General features: G+C 36.0%; 1 protein-coding gene across 6 annotated transcripts in view; it reads right to left on the bottom strand.

Moving 5' to 3' along the window:
• Positions 1–20,926, bottom strand: part of LOC113501983 (huntington interacting protein related 1) — a 36,335-nt gene that overhangs the window by 11,768 nt on the left and 3,641 nt on the right. For 3 of the 6 annotated variants that reach the window (XM_026883324.1, XM_026883323.1, XM_026883328.1), the window contains exons 2-8: positions 4,655–4,765; positions 3,800–3,952; positions 3,278–3,435; positions 2,974–3,035; positions 2,417–2,594; positions 1,617–1,737; positions 1,079–1,186 (exon numbers count right to left, since the gene is read on the bottom strand). In XM_026883324.1, the coding sequence (XP_026739125.1) occupies positions 1,079–1,186; positions 1,617–1,737; positions 2,417–2,594; positions 2,974–3,035; positions 3,278–3,435; positions 3,800–3,952; positions 4,655–4,765 (891 nt within the window). Of the gene's footprint in view, positions 1–1,078; positions 1,187–1,616; positions 1,738–2,416; positions 2,595–2,973; positions 3,036–3,277; positions 3,436–3,799; positions 3,953–4,654; positions 4,766–11,146; positions 11,251–11,679; positions 11,759–20,926 lie in introns of all 6 variants that reach the window. The other 3 variants (XM_026883326.1, XM_026883325.1, XM_026883327.1) reach the window with 2 other exon arrangements.

Genomic DNA, 20,926 nt, shown 5'->3' with positions numbered 1-20,926 from the left:
TGGTATCGACTCTGATTTCCTTTCGTCGCTACGCGTTAGTGATATCAATTATTCTTTTTGTATCAGATTACATAAATTCTATGGTAGCCAAATGAGTCCAAAAGATCTTTTATTTATTTAAAATAGTACTTATAGTCTGATTTTTAATTCGAGTCAGTAAAATGACATTTCCAGTGTTGCACAGTTTTAAAAAAATAGGGTCTCAAATAAATAGTGATGTAGAAAATCGAGATTTTTAAATCGAGGATGATAAAAGCTGAATTAATAGAGATTGTAAAATCCCACAAATCGAATTACGAACGCTATGCTGTGGAAGAGTTGGCCGCTGAATATGGTGTCACAATCCTGCGGCTGCCCCCTTATCACTGTGAGCTCAACCCAATAGAGTTAGTTTGGGCTCAAACAAAGGGGTATGTCGCCAGGAACAATAAAACTTTTAAAATAAAAGACGTAAAAAAGTTGTTTGAAGAAGGTGTTAAAGAAGTGACACCTGAAAATTGGCGACAGTGCATCAACCATACAATAAAAGTCGAAGACAAAATGTGCCAACTCGACCACATCATAGACGAATGTGTGGATTCATTTATAATAAATGTAACTGATTCCGATTCCGATTCTGAATATACTGATTCAGAATCGGATTCGGAATCGCAACTGTTATGAATAAAAACCTATAAAATTACTTGTATTATTCTTACTTTCCATTATTGATTCCTCTGAATCCCCCATCTTTAGTAATAATGTTGTAGTGAGAAGTTTTAATATGCCGGGAAGGTTCATATTTCTAAAATTGTATTATTTAATACGTTATGCTTTAAATATTTACAATAAAAATAACGCTCTGATACCTAATAAAATAAATCATGACTAAACTTCTAAGTCGGTCGATTGTGGAACATCACTATTGTAGTGGGTCACCCTTTTTTGTGAAAGTGACAGTTGCCCCTGTCATTTTACTGACTCGAATTAAAAATCAGACTATACAGACCGACAACGGACAAAGTACATTTGAACAGATGCCTGAATTTGCAACAACAATTTTGAATTTTATACATATTCTAATAAAGTCGAATATTACCTGGCTGATAGTATCCGAAGTGTCGATGAGAGATGCGACGGAGTCAACTTCGTCAGGCGGCTGCTCCGGTATGGATACCACTGGAGTTACGTAAGTGCCGAAATCGCTCTACACGTAGAAATAAAGAAAATTATATTAATGACAAATATATGGAAATGGGATCTGTTTACTGCGTTTTATTCGCCTGGTAAAAAAAGTATAAAATTGAACTCCTCCGAAATGGCTCGACCGATTCTTATGAAATTGTGTACATATTCGGTAGTATTCGTATATTATAATAAACTACAGCTAAGAGCATATATGTATAATGAATTCGAAAAATAGTTGCACTGATTTTCAAATAGCGAAAGTAATTTCCTTGCATAGTAACACTCAAAATAAACTATCTATTGTTTTTTTATTTCAACTGTTGCAATATTTACATGTAGAATAGAATAGAATATTCTATATTGTACACCATGTAATTACAGCAGTGATTCTTAATACATACAATGTTAGGGTAGAAAGTAAAGTAAAGTTTAAATTAATTATAACGAACCTGTTGCAAGAAGTTGGGTGGGTTGGAAGGCAGCACCGGCAGCGTCAACAGGTTCCTGTAGTACTGGAGACTGCTCGCGTGTTTGTAGAACGAGCTCAGCTTTTTAAACTGTTGTCGGAATCTGTAAACAATGTACAGGTAAATAAACGGACATCGATGACGCACAAACATCAACAATATGTCTTGCTACAGAGCGTGTATTATCGCTTGTACTGCAACTTGTTGCGTAGCTGAAGATTGAGTTACAAGAGACTCAAGAGAGCTCTTTAACAAAGTATCCTATTGTCATCTGCAACATGTTGCATGACACATATTTTTGTTTTGCCTGCCATTCAACAACACGCCAAACCCACAGTGCGGGACGTAGCGGGTTCGATGGCTGCGTTGGACTAGCATTAGTCTGAACGTAATTAGTAAGTGTGGGAGTCTTTAGATTTTTTTTTTATAAATCTTTACCATTATGAGTTATGATATTTTATCACTAACAAGTGGAATATGGAGTTTCTTGCCGGTTTTTCTCCATAAGAATGGCACTTTGGAACTGTGCACTTAGAGTCATCATTGTAACGTTTTGAAAATGCCTGGAAAACGTCCTACTTGAAATAAAAACAGGAACTGAGGCACAGGCACTATGGAATTTAAACCTTGTATCACGGGGGTTTTCACAAACAGACAAAAAGACTCAGGACAAGCATTCGTGGATTACACAAACGCTTGTCCTACGCGGGGATCAAACCCGCGACACGTCGCACTCATTGGGTTTGGCTTGGTGGCCTGAACCACTCGGCTACGTTGTGTACCTCTCGCGATGTCCGGCCAGCGTGTCCGCGGGCAGCGAGGCGTGCAGCCGGAACAGCAGGCGCACGTTACAGTCGTAGATCTGCGAGGCGTCCTGCGCGCACGGGATGAGCGCCGCCAGCCGGCACTGCCCGCTCGCCGTCATCGAGTTGGCGCGCGCGTTGCCCAGGCTGTCGAACACTGCAAGTGGGAACACAGGAATTACATATTTACTATGGGTTCTACAGGGTGGATGTTTTAAGCGCTGATATATGAGTAAAGTAAAGGCATATTATCAAAACTTGGAAAACGTCTTTGAAAAATTTGGAGATGGACTAGTACATATTAATACATATATTTTTGATAATATTCCACAACTTTCACACAACCCCATCTAGTTTCAAACTAAGCAAAGCGTATGAGTAAATGTAAATTATACCCAGACCCAAATGATCGTACTTATCACTCAAACATTTGTCTATGATGGGAATTGAACTCACGACCTCCGGTATAGCAGTCAGGGCTAATAACCACTAGACCAACGGCCAGTCAAAACTCAAAAGATAGGATAAAGTCTTACCTGATGCTTGTAAGTTGAGGATTTCTTCCATGTAGTCAAATAATTCCACGCATAGCTGGAAACTGTAACAAAAGATTTTATGAAATAACACCCTATTTAAAATTATTTTTTTCCATGTCATTATTCGACTGAGCCTGAACTATCCCACTGCAGAACAATAGACTACATTCGCTCTTACTGCAATCGTTCCCCTTCGTTCAATTTAATCCTGTCCGAAGTTTAGCCTTCATGTACAAAAAGGTTTTTTCTGTCCATAATTTGACAAGGTTCCATAATATGTAAGGTATTTCATTCTCAAACTTACTAGTTATTGACATCATTTTCCGCGATGGCATCAAGTTCTTCGGCCGTGAGCTGCATGTTGCCGGGGAAGCGAGGGTTGCGCGCATGGAACTTCAACTTGCACACAAGGAGGTTGCAGTACAGGTGGACCAACTTGCCGTAGCCTTCCCGTAAGTGTACCTGATGATGGAATATTGTTTGATTATATTTTTTGACCCTACTTAGACTAATCGGTACTGTGTGGAATTAAGAAATAAGGACCGAATATGCTAGGTAAGTATAAGCTTGCATTTGTGGTAATCAACCAGATTTGAATTTAAATGAGGATATATCTAGTTTCCTACTAAAATAGGTTTAATTAAGATTTACAATGTGTGTAAGTATCACATTTACAAACCAGCTGTTGTTTCGCAAAAGCAAATAGAAAAGCACTTGTTTTTTATATAATAATTAGATTAAAAAGGATAGCATCAGTCAAAAAAATGTAGTAAGGCTTCACAGGATATCTCCAGCTGGAACTTCTTTGCCTCTAGAAAGTTCTTACCCATAGCTTGCCCAAGTTCTCGATCATGCCGATGTGCCGCTGCGAGTCGTCGAGGCAGGCGGGGTGCCCCTCGCGCAGCAGCTTGTGTGTCACGTGACAGAACTTCCATGCCACGATGCGGTTCTCCTGAAGTGGAAGACGGACGGCCACCATCTGGGTAGATACGAAATATATTTAGTACTAGCTGATGCCTGCGGGCTCATCCGCCACAAATCGAAAATGATCCCACGGGAACATAAAAATGGGATACCTAAGGATAAATAGGGAACTATCCCTTGTTTATCTTATTTTATTAGCGGGGTTTTATGAACGTTTTTGGGTGAAAGAGGTTTTTTTTTTGTAACAACTCCCGCAGTAAGGAATGTTTTCTTTGTGCCCCCCGCGGTTTTATCAACATACAAATCACATGACAAGACACCCAGACTCAGAACAAGCATTCGTGGGTCACACAAATGCTTGTCCTACGCGGGGATCGAACCCGCGACACGTTGCGCACGGTGGGTTTGGTGTGGTGACCTCAACCTCTCGGTTATCCGTGCAGTCATACATACAAAATTTCGTGTTTATCATATTAGAAGGATTTTGTAGATATGCGTCGTGATTGATGCTCAATCTTTCTATATAAGAGGCTTTTGGCCAGCCGTTACACATTTACAGTTTTTACTCATTATATTCAATCGACGTCTTCTGACGTGTGATGCTCGTTCTTGACTCATAGGGATAAAGCTTTGTTTTTTGGGAAAAAAAAACAAAACACAAATTACTGACAACTTTGTCATTATACAACAAAAACCGCGTAGAATTTAAGGGAAAACTTATTTCACCTATTGCTATGACTGTTTATTCAGTACTTACCCAAAACGTGATGGCGCTCTGCTCTTGGAAGGTACCGATGAGTGTGCTGCGGACATGTTTCTCTTTCACCGGAGTCTCGATAGCATTTATAGCTTTCTGTATGGCCAGTGTCTGTAAACATAAACATTAGTTTAATTAAGGTAATAGGTGATAATGCTCGTTGAAAAATACTAGGCCGAAACGAAAAGTATTAGTATCCGGTTAGACTGGAAGTCAATTCCAATATAGTTGGGAAAAGACTAGGATGATGATGATGAATTATAAAAAGTATATAAGTATGGAGTCCCTTCCTCCATTCGTATTTATAAGCGCTTACTTGACTGATTATTTATTGGAACCAAACATTTGTCTTCTTGTAAGTTGTAAAAAATAATACACGAACAGTATTCATAATCTACGAAGAAGAATAATCAAAACATTTCGAATATGAACCAATATTCAGACCACAGCTCAAGGTAAATTGCTCGATTATACGAAATATGAGGTTAATTTGGTATGTAGATACATCGCCGTCTGACGTGAAATGGGTTTACCGGTAAACAATAAAGATTACCATGCATTGCATTACAAATCGAATGGAGAAATGCACCGCATAACGTATTGTTCGTCAAGACCCATTGACCTGCTAGTGTACGTGGTTCAGTTAACCTAAATAAGGAATAACGACCTTTAAAAAGAACAATACAACACACTACCAAACTATTAAACTGTGCAGAGAGGAATTCGGTGATTTGTGGCTAAATGGTAACATGTTATTTCTATGTATTGCACGAAACAAGATTTTTCCATTCACAATTACAACACTTATCATGATGATTTCGTTTGATAAAAATGTTTTTTTTTTTAAGTTAGATATAAACAGCAATCGTCTCGATCTGGCGCTATGAGAAAGTTTTTGCCTGTCTTTAGATAGTGCCGCTGCTGAAACTGGTGCTCATCGCTTCTGAAAACGTTAACTTAACCATTTTTAAGGATCTTGCACAGTTTGCACATCACTAGCTAACACAGGCTAGGTATGTACATATATGCAATGCAAAGTCAAGGAAATACTTTGCATATACATACACTTCTAATCAAATTTCAACAATTATTGACCAGACTTGAAAAGAGACAGTAACCCCTAACTTCGATTCCACATTTCTTCTCATTGTTCTCAGATAGGAAATATCTGATTCAAGGATTCGAAAAAATTACATGTTACACAAGTGATAATACTATATCCTACTATCAGAATATACCATTTCATCTGAGAATTGGCAGAAAGACAACAGCATATTCATTTAAAAAAATAAGTAAGCTGCAACTAAACATACATACATAATTACATACATCTCTAAGCTTCATATAACATTATTCACTTGTTTCCTTTCAAACAATACAGACTAAAACATACAACCTAAACAATCCCGTTCATATTAATGTATGGAATGCACTGACAAATAATATCCTCGACAAACAAGCAAATTCGTATGCAACTGTGTAACTGACGATTTAGGTTTGCGTCATCACAAATGTCGCTGCATACAATAATAGTAACTGCGTCCGAGGGTTAAAAAACGATATGAAAGATCAGAAAATGTATGGTTCGAAAATAATAGTTATAAAATAGAATAATCATACGAAATTTAATTGATCAAATTCGAATTTTTCATTTTAATGTCTATGTGAACACATCTGAGGCGTAAACTAAGATATTTTATTAGAGTATTTCATATTTAGGCATACAACAACTCTTCTTTTAAATCTGTTTTAACTTTTAGCTACACATCTTTCTAAATACTTAAATGAATAAAAAATCGTTTGATTTGCTCCAATATCATGCCCTTGTGCATTTTTTTATATGTTTTACTATTTTGCGTGCACATAAACTGCAGAATAAGTAAGTCATCATTAGGAATCGTATAATACTGCTATAACCAAAGCTTAAAATTGACTTCTAAAACAAAGCGCAATAATGTGTCTGCTGCCCAAAGTTTGCTTTATTAAAACAACCTTTCACGAGTTCATTACACGTAGTAAGGACGTATCTGTGAATTGGAACTCGGTAAATGTTTATTTGAACAAAACTTAGACATAGGTATATCTCACAAATTCACCTATCCATCAACTGTTAACGTCATAAGGTAAATAATACAAATACATGCAAGTCTAGATCTTTTGAGTATGTAAGAGGAAGTCTGTAACTGGCAACGGTAACAGAGAAACAACGTGGCAACCTGCTGTCATGGTAGGGGCGCGATAAACGGAGGAATGAAAATCATGTGGTGAGGTAGATGTTGAACATGTATGTGGATGGATATAAGGGAAGAGGACGACCTGAGAAACGATGGATGGATTGTGTGAAGGACGATATAGCTGCAAAGGGTTTTTCTTCTGAGATGACGTCAGATATAAAGGTATGGAAGAAAAAGACACTTTGTGCCGACACCAAATACAAATTGGGATAAGGGCTGGGGAATGATGCTGATGTACAAGAGAGTTCTATTTAACGTTCCTTACCTCAAATATATTTATTTAGGATAATTCGTGAGCCTATACTTCTATCATAGTTCACAGCCGATTCTTAAAGCTGTAGAGCGGCGCTTATAGAGCATCTATATGGTCTAATGACATGAAGTTATCAAATATCAACAAAAATAACATAATAGTAATTTATTGGCTTAATGATTTTATTATGGCCAGTTATCAGTTACTGAGTTATTATAAATAGCGAAGCGATAACCGTTAGCTGTAAAAATAACCGTACATATTTTTTATCAAGCAACAATCATGAACTTAGGTATGTTAGTGGTCTAAGAGACTGTTTTTAAAACAATAAAAAAACCTTTTTTTTCTAAGCTGTACTTTTGACTAATCAAAATTACCTACGTATTTTAGTACAATGCTAACGAACACGCCTAGTTTCAGCAGGATAGCCCAACTAGTTCAATCACCAATTGTATACTTTCCCTGGATAGGATATCATCAAATGATTCGTTTCGCTTTGAGTTGATCGGGAGCGTCAGACTTTTACTGACTAAAATGAATGTTCCTTCTTTTATCGCTTGAGTACCGGGGCCGAACTAGGTCTTTCGAAATATGGCCCCTTGAGCTTGCTGACATATCCTTTTCTCTTTTTTCATGTACAGTGTTTCATGCACTATATATTGGTTTGGTGATGGTGACTCTTCAGCACTCCACGACCAGCTTATTTTAATACGCGGTAATATATTGATTTAAATCTAAATCAGTGAACAGTCCTTGCAAATGTTTATTTATGTCGTGTGTTTTAATTACAACTGATGAAAGAAAAGTCCGAGTTTATATCAAACACTAAGAATACGTTTCTTATTTTAGTTTGCGTGCTATTGATATTATCAATAATGTATGCTGTGACCTATACTATTGTTTTACTTACGGTTTACTTCTTAAACATTAGTTACAATACACGTACAAGAAATTTATTCTGTTTATTTTTCTCCAAATTTCTTTTTTTTTTACATAAACACCACAAAACAATAACTTACTAACACCATAAAATACCTTTTCTGCTTTTAAGATTTTGGTGAACTAATATAATCTTTTTTATCTACTATGACATCTACAAAAACACCAACACACAAAAGATAAGTGTTTAAACTTTTTATCCGTTTATCAACATGACTCACATTATTTTAGAGAATCTATAATTTCTTGTTTTATTTTCACGGTAGGTGCAATAATATCAGGTTTTGCAAAATATAATTAAAAAAGTAATGGACTGGAATCTTTAAAATATATACAACTTACAATTTACAAACTAAACAATAAGTCAAAAGTGGTACTTGTACTTTAACAAATAACTTAGATTATTTCAATTTTTCGGTAACATTTCCCAGATAAAAGTCTGAAATAGATAGAATTAATCACATCTTTGCTTCTCTATCAGAGTCCAGAATACCAAATCATCAGTTAGTTGATCAAATTAAAATTTATCCGTTATAGAGAAAACAATTTAAGATTGCACATTGAAACTCAATTAAGAAAAAAAACAAATAGTACCCCTTAATCGAAGTCCATTTATTTTTAATTAACTCAAATTAATTTATCAACGCTATCACTAATGTTGACGCACAAAACACAATCAATGTTACTATTTATAAAACATACAGAAATTAATAAATAATTGATCAGGGTCCGTCAAGTAGAGTAAGTAATCAGAAGCCTACTATCACCGATAAAAAGTTATATTACAACTGTTGCGGAAAAGAGATAGAGCTTTACATAGTGTAGAGCACCGTCTCTTTTGTACACTCGTAATTATATTACTTTAAGACGTGGTAGTCCCCCAGTTGTAATTAACGAGACACGTGTTGAAGTGATTACGTTTATTCATCAGTCCATAAAGTATGCATTAGTGCGACAATCAATGCTCTTTATTAATGTAAGGGATATATATGTATGTACGTATATGACATTCATAAGTAAATATCTATATACTAATATGTACCTAAAGTTGAAGAGTTCGTTTCTTTGTTTGAACGCGCTAATCTTAGTAACTACTGTTTCAAATTGAAAAGTTATATTTGTGTTGTTTAGACCATTCACCGAGGAAGGTTTTAGGCTATATACCATCACGCTGCGACTAATAGGAGCGAAGATACAACGGAAATTATGGAAAAAAAAAACAGGAAAAATTATTCATCTTTGAGGGCTACCGTTTAAAAAGTCCTAACTTATATATTCTAACCACGCGGACGAAGTCGCGGGCAACAGCTAGTTATAGTATAAAGCATCTCTGTCATTTTTTAAATGCCGCTACTGTGTACAGAATTGGAGATCTTTTTCTGAGAAAGAATGTATAATGCAAATATACACCGAAAAAAGGTTTCAATCTCGTACAAAATTTTGTTTGGTATTTCCATTTTTTGGCTTACTTTATTTAGGATCCACACGCAAGGTGTTAGGTGCAAAAACGTTTAATCAAAGTGTATTTATATGGGGTCAATTCTGTTAAGAGTGCACCATCTTTAGGAGTGCATTTTATGGTAGAAATCCATCGTTTAGTCATTATGATAATTGACCCCCGTGTTTATGATATTTATTTATATCCTGGTGTCTAAACACGAGTGTATGCGGTCATCTTACGCAAGCGGATTTCCCATTGTGTGATAAACAACCCACCGCCGCGGTTCTGTAAATTGTGCATCATCAAACAAAATTTCCTAGATATAGAAATAGGGTAATGAGGCACGTTATAATTTCATTGCAAGCAAAAAATATAAGCTAGATATTCAAAAGTATGTAAAAATTTAACAACTACACGCATAAAAAACATTTATACTCAGTTATTTAAAAAAAAAATGGTTATCATTTACAATGCTCGACAAATAGTCGCAATCGGCCGTCGACGGCAAGTATAGCAAAATCTTTTGGGCAAGAAGTAAAGTCCAACATAAAACTACTACGTGTGAGTCAAAGCAGCTTTGCGGCATGATAAAAGGCCTAATTAACAAGATTTATTAAAGAGAAATGCTTGGTACTCGGATTATTTTGGGCCAGAAATGCTTTACGTTCTTTAAGCCTTTAAGCTCAACGTACACAAACCGTTAAGGCTATTTAAGAGTACGATTGACGGAGAATATTGTATTTTAGGTGCTTTACACATTAGGGAAAAATACTATCTACTATTTTAAGTGTATAATCCGCCACTACTTTAACAAAAACATGTTTAAATCTCTTACGGAGTTGAATCCGTGTTTCCGATTAGATTTGCGAATCACAATAGAAGTATTTACAAAACAACAAAAACTAAATATTACAGAAGGCCACGTCACTATAGTTTTTTGCCTAAATCACAAGGTTTTTCAGGTAAACGGCGGGACACGAAACGAGAAAATACTCCTCCATTTACTGGCATTCCGTGCGATGCGAGCGACGTTTTTGTCGTTTTGCAAAACTTAGTCGTGACTGGACGCTCGCTTTTGTTACAAATTCGAGAATATTCCCTTTAGGAATCCTTTTAGATGGGAATTAAATTAGTTTTTACTATTGAGCTACCGTTTTTTGTAGAAACAATGATAGAAGTAATCGATGATGCGTGATAACAGGTGCATTGTTCTGTTAATGAAACGGAACTCGTAAACTACATTTTGTTAAACACGTATACATTAACATTGTTTAGAATAACATTAAGTTCACATCATTATCAAATACAAGCTTTTTTAAAGATGATTTTAATGCATTGCCAGTTAATTGAAGTAAATATGATGTGTTAAATTTCTTCTGTGTTAAAGTGTATTTTTTGCCTGAAATAGCATATTTACTTTAAATCAAATCGGGCAGATGAGATACAATTTGTCGATAAGTTTGAATATTATTACTCTTTAGATACAACCTTTAGCCTAACAGACGATCCCTTAACGGTCTATAATAACAATTCTTGATAACTTTTAAGGAAATTTTCGTCTTTTTCACTTTCATTCTTAGGGTTGTAGAAGGTGGTGCTTATGTTAACAAATATATATGACTTACCAGCTGATAGAAGCGCTTGTCGTGGTTGGGGTTCGCCATAGCGTGTTAGTAGACAGCGGTGTCGGAATCAACGGCATGCATTAGTTAAGTGCCGAGTTGTGACGCTGAAACGAATATGCGTCACACCCGATTAGTACTGTTAGTGAATGTGACAAACAGCAATCATGCTTATAGCGAACGCTTACCGACTACCGACAAATCATCTTTTTTAGGAGAATCCAATTAGTCAATATCGACGGTAAACGCACGCTAAACTAACACGAATATTGATCATTGTTACTTAAGAGCCAACGAGACCTTCAAATATGTTTGTTTGTTTTTAAATTTTACAATAAAAAAATATACAAAAACAATTGCATCTGTTTGAAGTATTACCAATAAAACAATGTTGCATTTCATTACGACCTTTAAACACTGCACATCGTCTCGTAAGCCCTTTAAAATAATGAGTTGTAAAACATGATACTGTACAAAGAATTAGAATATGAACATTTAGTTATCAATAGAAATGCATGGTATAAAGTTGTTTGTACCAAGCGTTCATGCAGGTGTGACTGTGAAACGAGAGTGTATTGCAAAAAATCACCAGTCCAGTGGCACGGAACACCTTACCTGCAACAAGCAAAAAGTTTATGTGAATTGGTGCGTTGAGAATTTATATTAATGTATCAACCGGTGGACTGGATTTGAATATACTGAAATTAAACAGCTGTTATGAAGTAACAAAATATGTTTTATGTCTTCTAATGTTTTTTTTTTTCAATAATGATGATGAATGATACATATCTCCTCTTTAACAATACATAATTATCTAGCTATACTCAAATGTGAGAGAATTTTGATTCTTATTATTTGTGAAGGTAGAAACAGAAGTGGATCGTGTATGAGAATGTTAGTAACCAAAATAGCAGTACAAAATCAATAAGTAGGCGTCACAGAGCGAGATAAGCCGGGTACGGCTTCTGTTACTCATTATTCTATTTCGATAGATTAGACGCCGTTGTCAAACGAAACTAAGTCTCAGGTAAAATAGGGTAAAACAGCCGTCAAATTTGCATTGTTACTATAGCTTATACTGGGTTTGGCCCTCGTGGATGTCGCAAAAAAGCCAAAGTGGTAATATTGGATGTCAGCTATGCCAGTTTGAAATTGTATTAAAATTGACCCAGATGCGTGGGGAATATTTTTTATCTAGCCTTCTGTGTCCCACTGCTGAGCAAAGACCTCGCCCAAATCCTTCCACGATTCTCTGTCTGGGCCTCATGGAACCAGCCCACGCGGCGCGGCGTGAAGAATATACATGCAAATATTATTTTGTAGTGTAATTAGTTTCAGCTCATGTTCCCTAATTGGGCAAAGGCCTCCCTTCAAACCTAGAGCAATGACTGTCAATAACAATAGCCTTGATATATAGAAGTAAATTAGATCTTAGTTCTCTTGATATTGAAATTTAAAATAAATAGTTAAAATTCGTAATTTGACAATGCCGCTTTAGCCGATGTCAAGAAGTACATCTCAAATTAAAAAAGAAATTATATCACAAACGTAAGGACACAATTACGATTACGTGGACAACTGTATATTATATACATTTTAGATATAACCTTCAGTAACACAGTTAAAATGTGCGATTGGTATTTGCTAAGAAACAAACAACCTTGGCTCGCATTAAAATACTTGCAATTATGTACAACAATTAAGGGTGCCTAAATACATATTTACACGATATATTTTACGTAAACAAATAAATGAATTACAACACACTGGGGCTTTTTTATAGACATGCATCTAGAATAGAATGCTCATAAATTCTGCAACCTAGACAAAATCCAGGGACTATAAGGACTAGGCCTATTACTGCAGTTGTCAATCTAAAAGTTCACCAAGCATCATACAGAACCAAGTCCGTTCTTAATTCGTACCTCAAAACACGATCTTAAACACGTAAATAAACAAGTAGATTACAATAATAACTCCAAGTCCCACGCTACGGACGTCGGCAGTGCGTTGGCGCATGTCTAAATCAGGAAACTGCACTTTACGACGATACATCTCAGTTCGGATCGAGTTCGAAAACAGATGCAGACTCACAGATTGAGACACACTGTCAGAGATTAGCAGGCTTTCTCCCAAAACTGATATGGCTGTTTTTAATTCGATCCTCAAATAATACTATCGAATCAAAACCAAGATCGACAAGGCTCTAAGACTAAGTGTAATCAGTTAGTCAGTTATTAGTGATTGTACACTACTTGACGTAGAACGGCGTCTTTCTTATACACCGGCAAGTACTGGAAAATTTGCAATTAAAGTATTGAAGGCTTGCCGAGTTTTAAAACAACACCTAATAATAGGTATCTCCCATTATCCTAATCTTTTATCAGCCACGGAACACGGAAACACCTAAAATCTGTTTTCAACAATATTACTGTAAAATCCACTTTGTAACTGAACAGTTTAGCGTGTATTGATATTTCCCATTTGTGACTACAAATCGAGTTACCCGGAACCACGTATCTACTGCAATTTCTATTGACTAATTTATGTCAACTCCTGGATTGTCTAATTATAATTATTGATACATGTATTTGTATCATTAATTAGGTCCGTTGGATATGCACAATAATTAACAAGCGGTAGAAAACAATGGTAGCTGTAGAGGGCAACGAACTTCTATTTTAGTTAAACCTCTGTTCAATCTCGATACGATGTTTCGCGGTGGTTAGTGGAGAGAGTATTAGTTTGATGACCGGATTGGTTCGGATCGCAGACAAGGAAAAGTAACCCATAGGAGTTTAGGTTTAGGCTTAGCCTATGCGGATGTGAAAAACAATTGAACATTGGAAGTCTGCACTCCTAAACGTCCAGGCTATGATAAAAATCCCGAAATCAGTAGGTAAAGGAAAAAAAAATAAGACGATAAACGGCACACATTTTGCCACTAGTGAAACAAAAATTGACTGACTAAATCGGTTGACTTCTAGTCGGCTAGTTCGGCTGATTTGCAATATTTAACATTGATCCTCCGGACCTGTTGGTCTAAAGGTTAGTGGCCCTGACTGTTATACCGGAGGTCGTGGGTTCGATTCCCACCTAGAACAAATATTGATGTGAGCACGATCATTTGTTCTGTGTCTGGGTGTAATTTGAGTATAGTTTGTATGTATTTAAAAATATATAAGTATGTTTACAACTTTATAAGCTATGCTTAGTTTGAGACTAGATAGCGTTGTGTTAAAGTTGCGGAACATTATTCTGGGTGTAAGTAAAGCGTTAGCCGTCGCTAACCAGTCACCATAATCCATAGGTACAATAATAGAGTGGGTCCCGGCACCACCCACGCCGTCTCCATCGAGACAATCGTACGTTCACAATGGTGACTATTTCACAACCGAGCTATTGTACAAAGAACATAAAGCTGGATAATATTCCCATCATTAGGTACTCGTAATGCCGTTAAAAATGTGATTAACGCAATTATGATAATGAAAGGGGGACTGTCTTACCACGCGGCGCAATTTAAGGCAAAGGTCTAATATACTAACTGTTAAGTAACACGATGGTCATGCATCAATGACGCACAGAACGGCATTCTCTAAATATGTAGAATTGAATTCAGTGTTGCCAGAAATAAAAATACTTAAGCCAGTAGATAGAGAATGTGGTTAATGTTTGAAAATAAATAAGAAGGTAATCAATATTATAAGCAATAGAGAAACGTGACTGAGAAATTAGTTTGACCATCGACAATGCCCGCGTCCGAATATCCAGTCCAAAATTAGTGTTTTGTTTTCGAGTATGTACATGTACTCTTTGAAGTTAGTACTGCCAGTGAAAGAAGCTTTAATGTTTATGCAACTTTATAAAAACATGCAAATCGTGGAACACATAAGGCAGCCAAGAGGTGTCACACATAAATGCTCAATATTTTTTTTATGTTGTGCACTATGCTCCCGCTATTCAATCATATCTACATAACCATCATGAGTCAAATCCCGTTCTTAGACAAAGTTAATAATTAAAGAACTTGAAACATGGTCAACATGGGAACAACTAATCTAATTTAGCAAATTAACACATTTCATTAACATTAACGGCGACAAATTCAATTAGCGGAATTCACACATTGGACTACTGAAAACTGTTCCACCTACACGACAAATTATTTTTCATCTAGTCTGACTATCCACCATTCACCCATAGCTTCTGCATAAAGAATGTTCGTGAGAACATATCGCGCTCCACATTTCCGTGATCAGCGATAAATTAATACCAAATAATTAAAATTAGATTTACTTTCACCGATATTGCGAAAAGAAAGTTCATTCGAAACACGGTTCATGAAAACAATAAAACGATTAATATTTTCGCAGTTGCCATCATTTACATTTTATGTCGAAACGACACGCGAGTATGAAACGGAATTTTCAAAACTGTAAAATAAAACTAATTTTGTCGAATGATGAAACCTAAAGAATCTTAAAATAATCTAAATTGGAAAAAATACTTACAAGTCATTATTTATACAGATATAATAATATGTTGCGTGGGTATTACAAATCATAAATCACACATTTAGCGACACAGAAGCGAGGCAGGCGACAGGAAAGCCGCAATCAGTCGCAGGCCCAAGCACATACATCAGGGTTATGCTCCGATTGTCGCAGTGGTACAAGTAAACACGTAACCAGTTACATCGAACTATCGCAGGTCCGTTACTAGTGCAAGGTACGGAGCTGCGCCCGCGCCGGACGAAGCGATAACAGTTGCACGCAATGCGTAGCGAATCGAAAGATGTAGCGAATCTCTTATATTACTGTTTAAATCACTATCAGAACTGGGAGAAACTTTTTAAATTTTATGGAAGTAATTACGAATTTACAAATGAATAAAGTCCGTTTCACAGTTACAATATATTACATATGTTACATTTTCGTTTGAGAATTGGAAAAGTTTGAGAAAATGACTAGAGAAAATTTTAAATAACCTGGATAGTGACAATACAGGATAAAGAAACACGATAGGTTACTATAGTGAATTTTGAGTGACACAAATTCACTGCGCTCTACCAAGATTGCGTTGTTCCAGTTAAAAATTCTACAGATAAAACTTAAACTGAGATAATCAAATACATTGATTCCAGCACAGGTACGACAGTCATATTATACATTCGAAAAAAGATTCGTGAATCTCTATACATAATATATGTCGTCCATATTGTATCAAAGTTACGATAATACTTCTTCCCTCAACGTAAATGCTGTGGTTTCCTAAGTGAAGGAGTACACATATATAATACCCTTTGTTTATTGTTACATCTATATCATGATTTGTGTATATCTTTTGTTGGAGATCCTTAAATAAATAAATAAATAAACTTCAGTAATAAAGGACGAATATTTTAAAACAAAGTTAAAAATTACCCCCAAACTCATAAATTAAACTTACTCTAAGACCATTTTACAGGTATTTGTCTAGACGCTACCTTTAAGTTACGGAAACAATGTAATAAGCAGATCAGCAGTTTCTTTTTAAGCAGACACTATAAACGGCGGAATAAGAACTGCTTAAATAAACATTTGGGCCATTACTAAATTAGAGCATTTACGGAGCATGTTATGTCATAAAAGTGCCAGCTACGGAAGAGGATGCGACGGTGATTGCCCCCGGAGAGATCCACTTCCCATCTGTCGGCACTCGGGCCATACAAACAAATGCTTACACCAATATTTAACTACGCTAATTGGACTGCGGACGCCCTTTGAATTAAAAGGCTTGAATTTAAAACTAGTATTAAAAAAACTCATACAGATATTTTTGATAAAAAGTTTTTTTTTATATTTTTCTGAAGGAAATTATCACTGTTTGATTTTTACTAGGTTACATGATAAAGCGAGCGAATGATGAGTTAATAAATATGACAATACAATAAAATAATACACAGATAGATAGCCTTCCCTTGATTTGTGGATACAATATACTCATCAAACGTAGAAATCTGTAAAAGCTCATAATTACTACGTATCACATATTCAAAGATCTCTCATCTTCATAAATTTAAATAACATTAGTGGGAACTTGACAACGATCTGAACACCATAATTACAAGGTAACATAAAAGTAGAGTACGTTTGAGAAACTCGATTAGGAACGAGTAGAAATGCTTAGAAAGCTGTGCATCAAAGTAGGCGGTGACTTACTGGGGGTCTACCATCTATATGTCGCTGTGAGTAAATCTGTCGCCGGTGTGGAAAAGAGACGGAGCTACAGAACATGTAGAGCGCTATCTCACTTCCACAATAGAAAAAGGTTTATAAGAGATGGTAGTCGACCTCCTGGAAATGGGGAAATGCATTTACAGGGCAAGCTATAAACATTTTAATGAGTAGGTGTGAGGTAAATCGATTCGAAACTTTAAGCTATAGTGAGGATTGGCTTTAAATTACTTGGTAGTTGGCTGCGGAAGTAATGTCGAACTGTAATGGTTTTCTAATGAATTTTCGTGTGAAGTTTCAATAGAATTTGGACTGGATAACTAGAAATTTGTGCCCAACAATGTTTAAAAACAGTTAATTATTTAAATAAAAAAGCACAAAAGTTTAATCGATGTTAAAGAATCACACATGACATTCACAAGAAAAACATATATTTTCATCACAAATATTTAAGAAAACATTAAAGATAACCACCAAAGTCATACCCAAAACACGGATCTTTTGAAATGAAAGATAACTCCGACATTAGGATTACACGGACATTGATCTTTACAGATAATTATATAACAATAATCATAACATCGAAAAGCTTGAATGGCAAAATAGTCTAGTGGTTATTGAACCTGACTGCTATACCGGAGGTCATGAGTCAATACCCACCCAGGACAAATATTTGTGAGATGACCACAATCATTTGTTCATTCTATTATTATATTATAAAGCTAGAGGCCGAGGTACTTTGATATTTAATAGGTTAAAAATAAAGATTAGTTCCGGACTTTCAAACATTAGTTACGAACAAACAATAGACGTCACGGTATATGAGTCAAAATAGTATGAAAACTGATCCACGTGTATCCTGTCCTAGTACGGGGTGAATATCATATCCGAAACCACATTTACGCTTATGACAAGGTTTTGTGAAAACTGTCTATTGTTTTTAGCAGATCTCCTTCGGTCACCTTAAAGATCCAGCGACATATCAGCTTTATGTCGACCGAATATTGCATTGCCACGCAATAAACGGGAAGAGGATCAAATTCAACTTCTAAGATTTGAAAACAAACAGACAACAGGACAAGTGGCACTAAATAAAACCTTGTGAAATGTCTGTAGGTCAATTGAGTCCAGTAGGCTTATACCCAACAGGATCGAGATTTATTCTAATCGAATTGAGATCGTGTTAGTACTCCGATACATACCCGACACTAGCGCTAATTAGAACAGAGGCATAAGTTGGAATTAGGCTTGAACGACAGCTAACGACGCTGACAGGTCTTGATCTGATTTGACAGTACCATTTCAGGACCAAATCGAGAACGGAAATAGATCAACATATAAATCAAACTAGTGGGAGGTATGTGACGATTTTTTCCATTCATCCGTCTTCTCCGTACGTTTAAAAAAAACATGTCTGTGTGTCGCAAAACGTGTTCCACACTTGGGCGCTCATATTACCACATGTTATGCAAAATAATTATTTAGTGTATAGAGTACCCTGCTAAAAGCATTTGTTTATTTACTCAAGTACAAATCAAAAATCGAAACCCTTACAAGGTAGTCACGCAAGTCTTGTAAGCATAAAACAATGCCAGCATAACAATTAGTATCTGGTAGCAAAATATTAAACATGGAGGCACTAGGTCAGTGCGGTAATAATTCTTCCTACCAAGAACCGGTTTGTTCACATCGCGAGCCGACATTGGTACGATCCCTGAGCAAACTAACGTGCTTAGTCACACCTTAGTACTACAGATGTAGGTAGGAAAACTCCCTGCACTTAGTCACGGATAAGCTGACTAGCAAGCTGATGATTAAACTACGCAACTCATAAAAGAATTAAATTATCAGCAGTCGATAATGAAATCGTATCTCATAACTGACGTGTTGATGCGTGGTAAAAATAAATTGGATAACCTGTCCATGACTTTGCATAAATCAGGGTCACTTCATAAACAAGTGAGGATCAAAACAAACACTTTTTTACCATATAAGGCAACCCTGTAATGTTAATTGAACGGTAAAATAAACTATAATAACAAATTATTCTTCGAAATACGCAATTTGATGTCTCATACACGTCCGATTTCCAAGAAACTTCCATAAAGTCTAGATTACAAAATGTACGTGACATTTATGAATCGCTGCCGCAGGAACCATATACGAGTTTCATTTATATGGCAAGCTGCGAACTGGTCTACTATCATCACCGTTAAGTTGGACTGATGCATGAGGGAGAGAGATGGTGCTATATACCGTAGTCCGCTATCTCGCTTTTGGATCTGCAGCAATCTTGTTTTAAGACATGGCGGTAGGCCTGCTGGTCTCACAATTATTATCGAAATCTTGACCTCTATAACTGTTTAACGCCCACGGGCATGTGTTATATGCTTTACGTATATGCATGAGTTATCGCAGTTTAAAGATCTTATATTCATTTAATATTGTGAGAGATAATTCAAGGAAAACCAAAAATAGGACATAATTTTATTATTTAAAACTGTTACCTTATTAGCTACCTTTTAAGATATAATCACAATAGTCGGTAGTACTCCCACACTTTTGTCTAACTAATGCAATTACATTATACAGGCTATGCTTTTGCATGGACAAATAATAAACACTAATTTCCATGAAAATTCAGCATGTTATCTTTTTCGTATTCTTTGCATGAATCAGCTTCACAGTACTCCTAATCTAAAATATCAATGAGCGTAGATAATCGAGTATAAAACAAAGTGCGAACTATTGTAAAAAATGATGCTTATGTTTTCCTTATTAAATCCTCCAAATAGTTTTACCGGTATATTAAACGCCAGTCGATGGGAATATCTGGATAGTTTTAGTGAATTATAATGGCGAGCACTGTAGTCTGATTTCTTTGGAAACGAACTAATTCAAAATAAGCAGCTACAAAAGCACGTAGGATCTAGGCTTGCAGTTAAAGAATGTTTTCGCCCATCATCATTGGCCTAGCCTCTTCCCACTATATTCTCACGAATTGTTATTTATTTTTTGAGGCAATCCACAAGCTTTTACTTTTTCAAACTTATATGTAAAAGGGGTTGTCTATTCTTAGATTAAGTACCACTCGCTTGCAAGGTAAACATTTTAGTTAGTACATTTGAGAAAATATAAGCAAACGAATAGCTATATGGTTTGCTCTGTATGCACACCATATATCTATTCAAACCGTATCAGTGGGAATGATGGAGCACATTGTGGACGGAAGCTGGCAATCATGATCGTTTTACTGGACCGCGAACACCAACCGAACGGACGACCAATAAATATTGTCGAAGCTAAATAACTCTCTATTAACTTATTATGGGGATGTGGACCCTCTAAACTTGACGGTGAGTAGGGCGACTGCAACTACATAAACATGTTGAAATTATAGAAAATGACTAGCTAGCACTAGGCTCAACATGAACTTGGGATACGGTAAGGCACAAAATATTGGTTTTGATTTGAGCAGAACATTATTCGAGAAGTGTCAAAGGAAGAGTTCTGCATGACAGGCATTATTCCTGCTAACATTATAACCGATTTTTTTAAGAATATA

Source organism: Trichoplusia ni, chromosome 16 (genome assembly GCF_003590095.1).
Source record: "Trichoplusia ni isolate ovarian cell line Hi5 chromosome 16, tn1, whole genome shotgun sequence".
NCBI lineage: Eukaryota > Metazoa > Arthropoda > Insecta > Lepidoptera > Noctuidae > Trichoplusia > Trichoplusia ni.
Note: the sequence above shows the minus strand (reverse complement) of the source record. Positions and strands in the feature narration are given on the sequence as shown.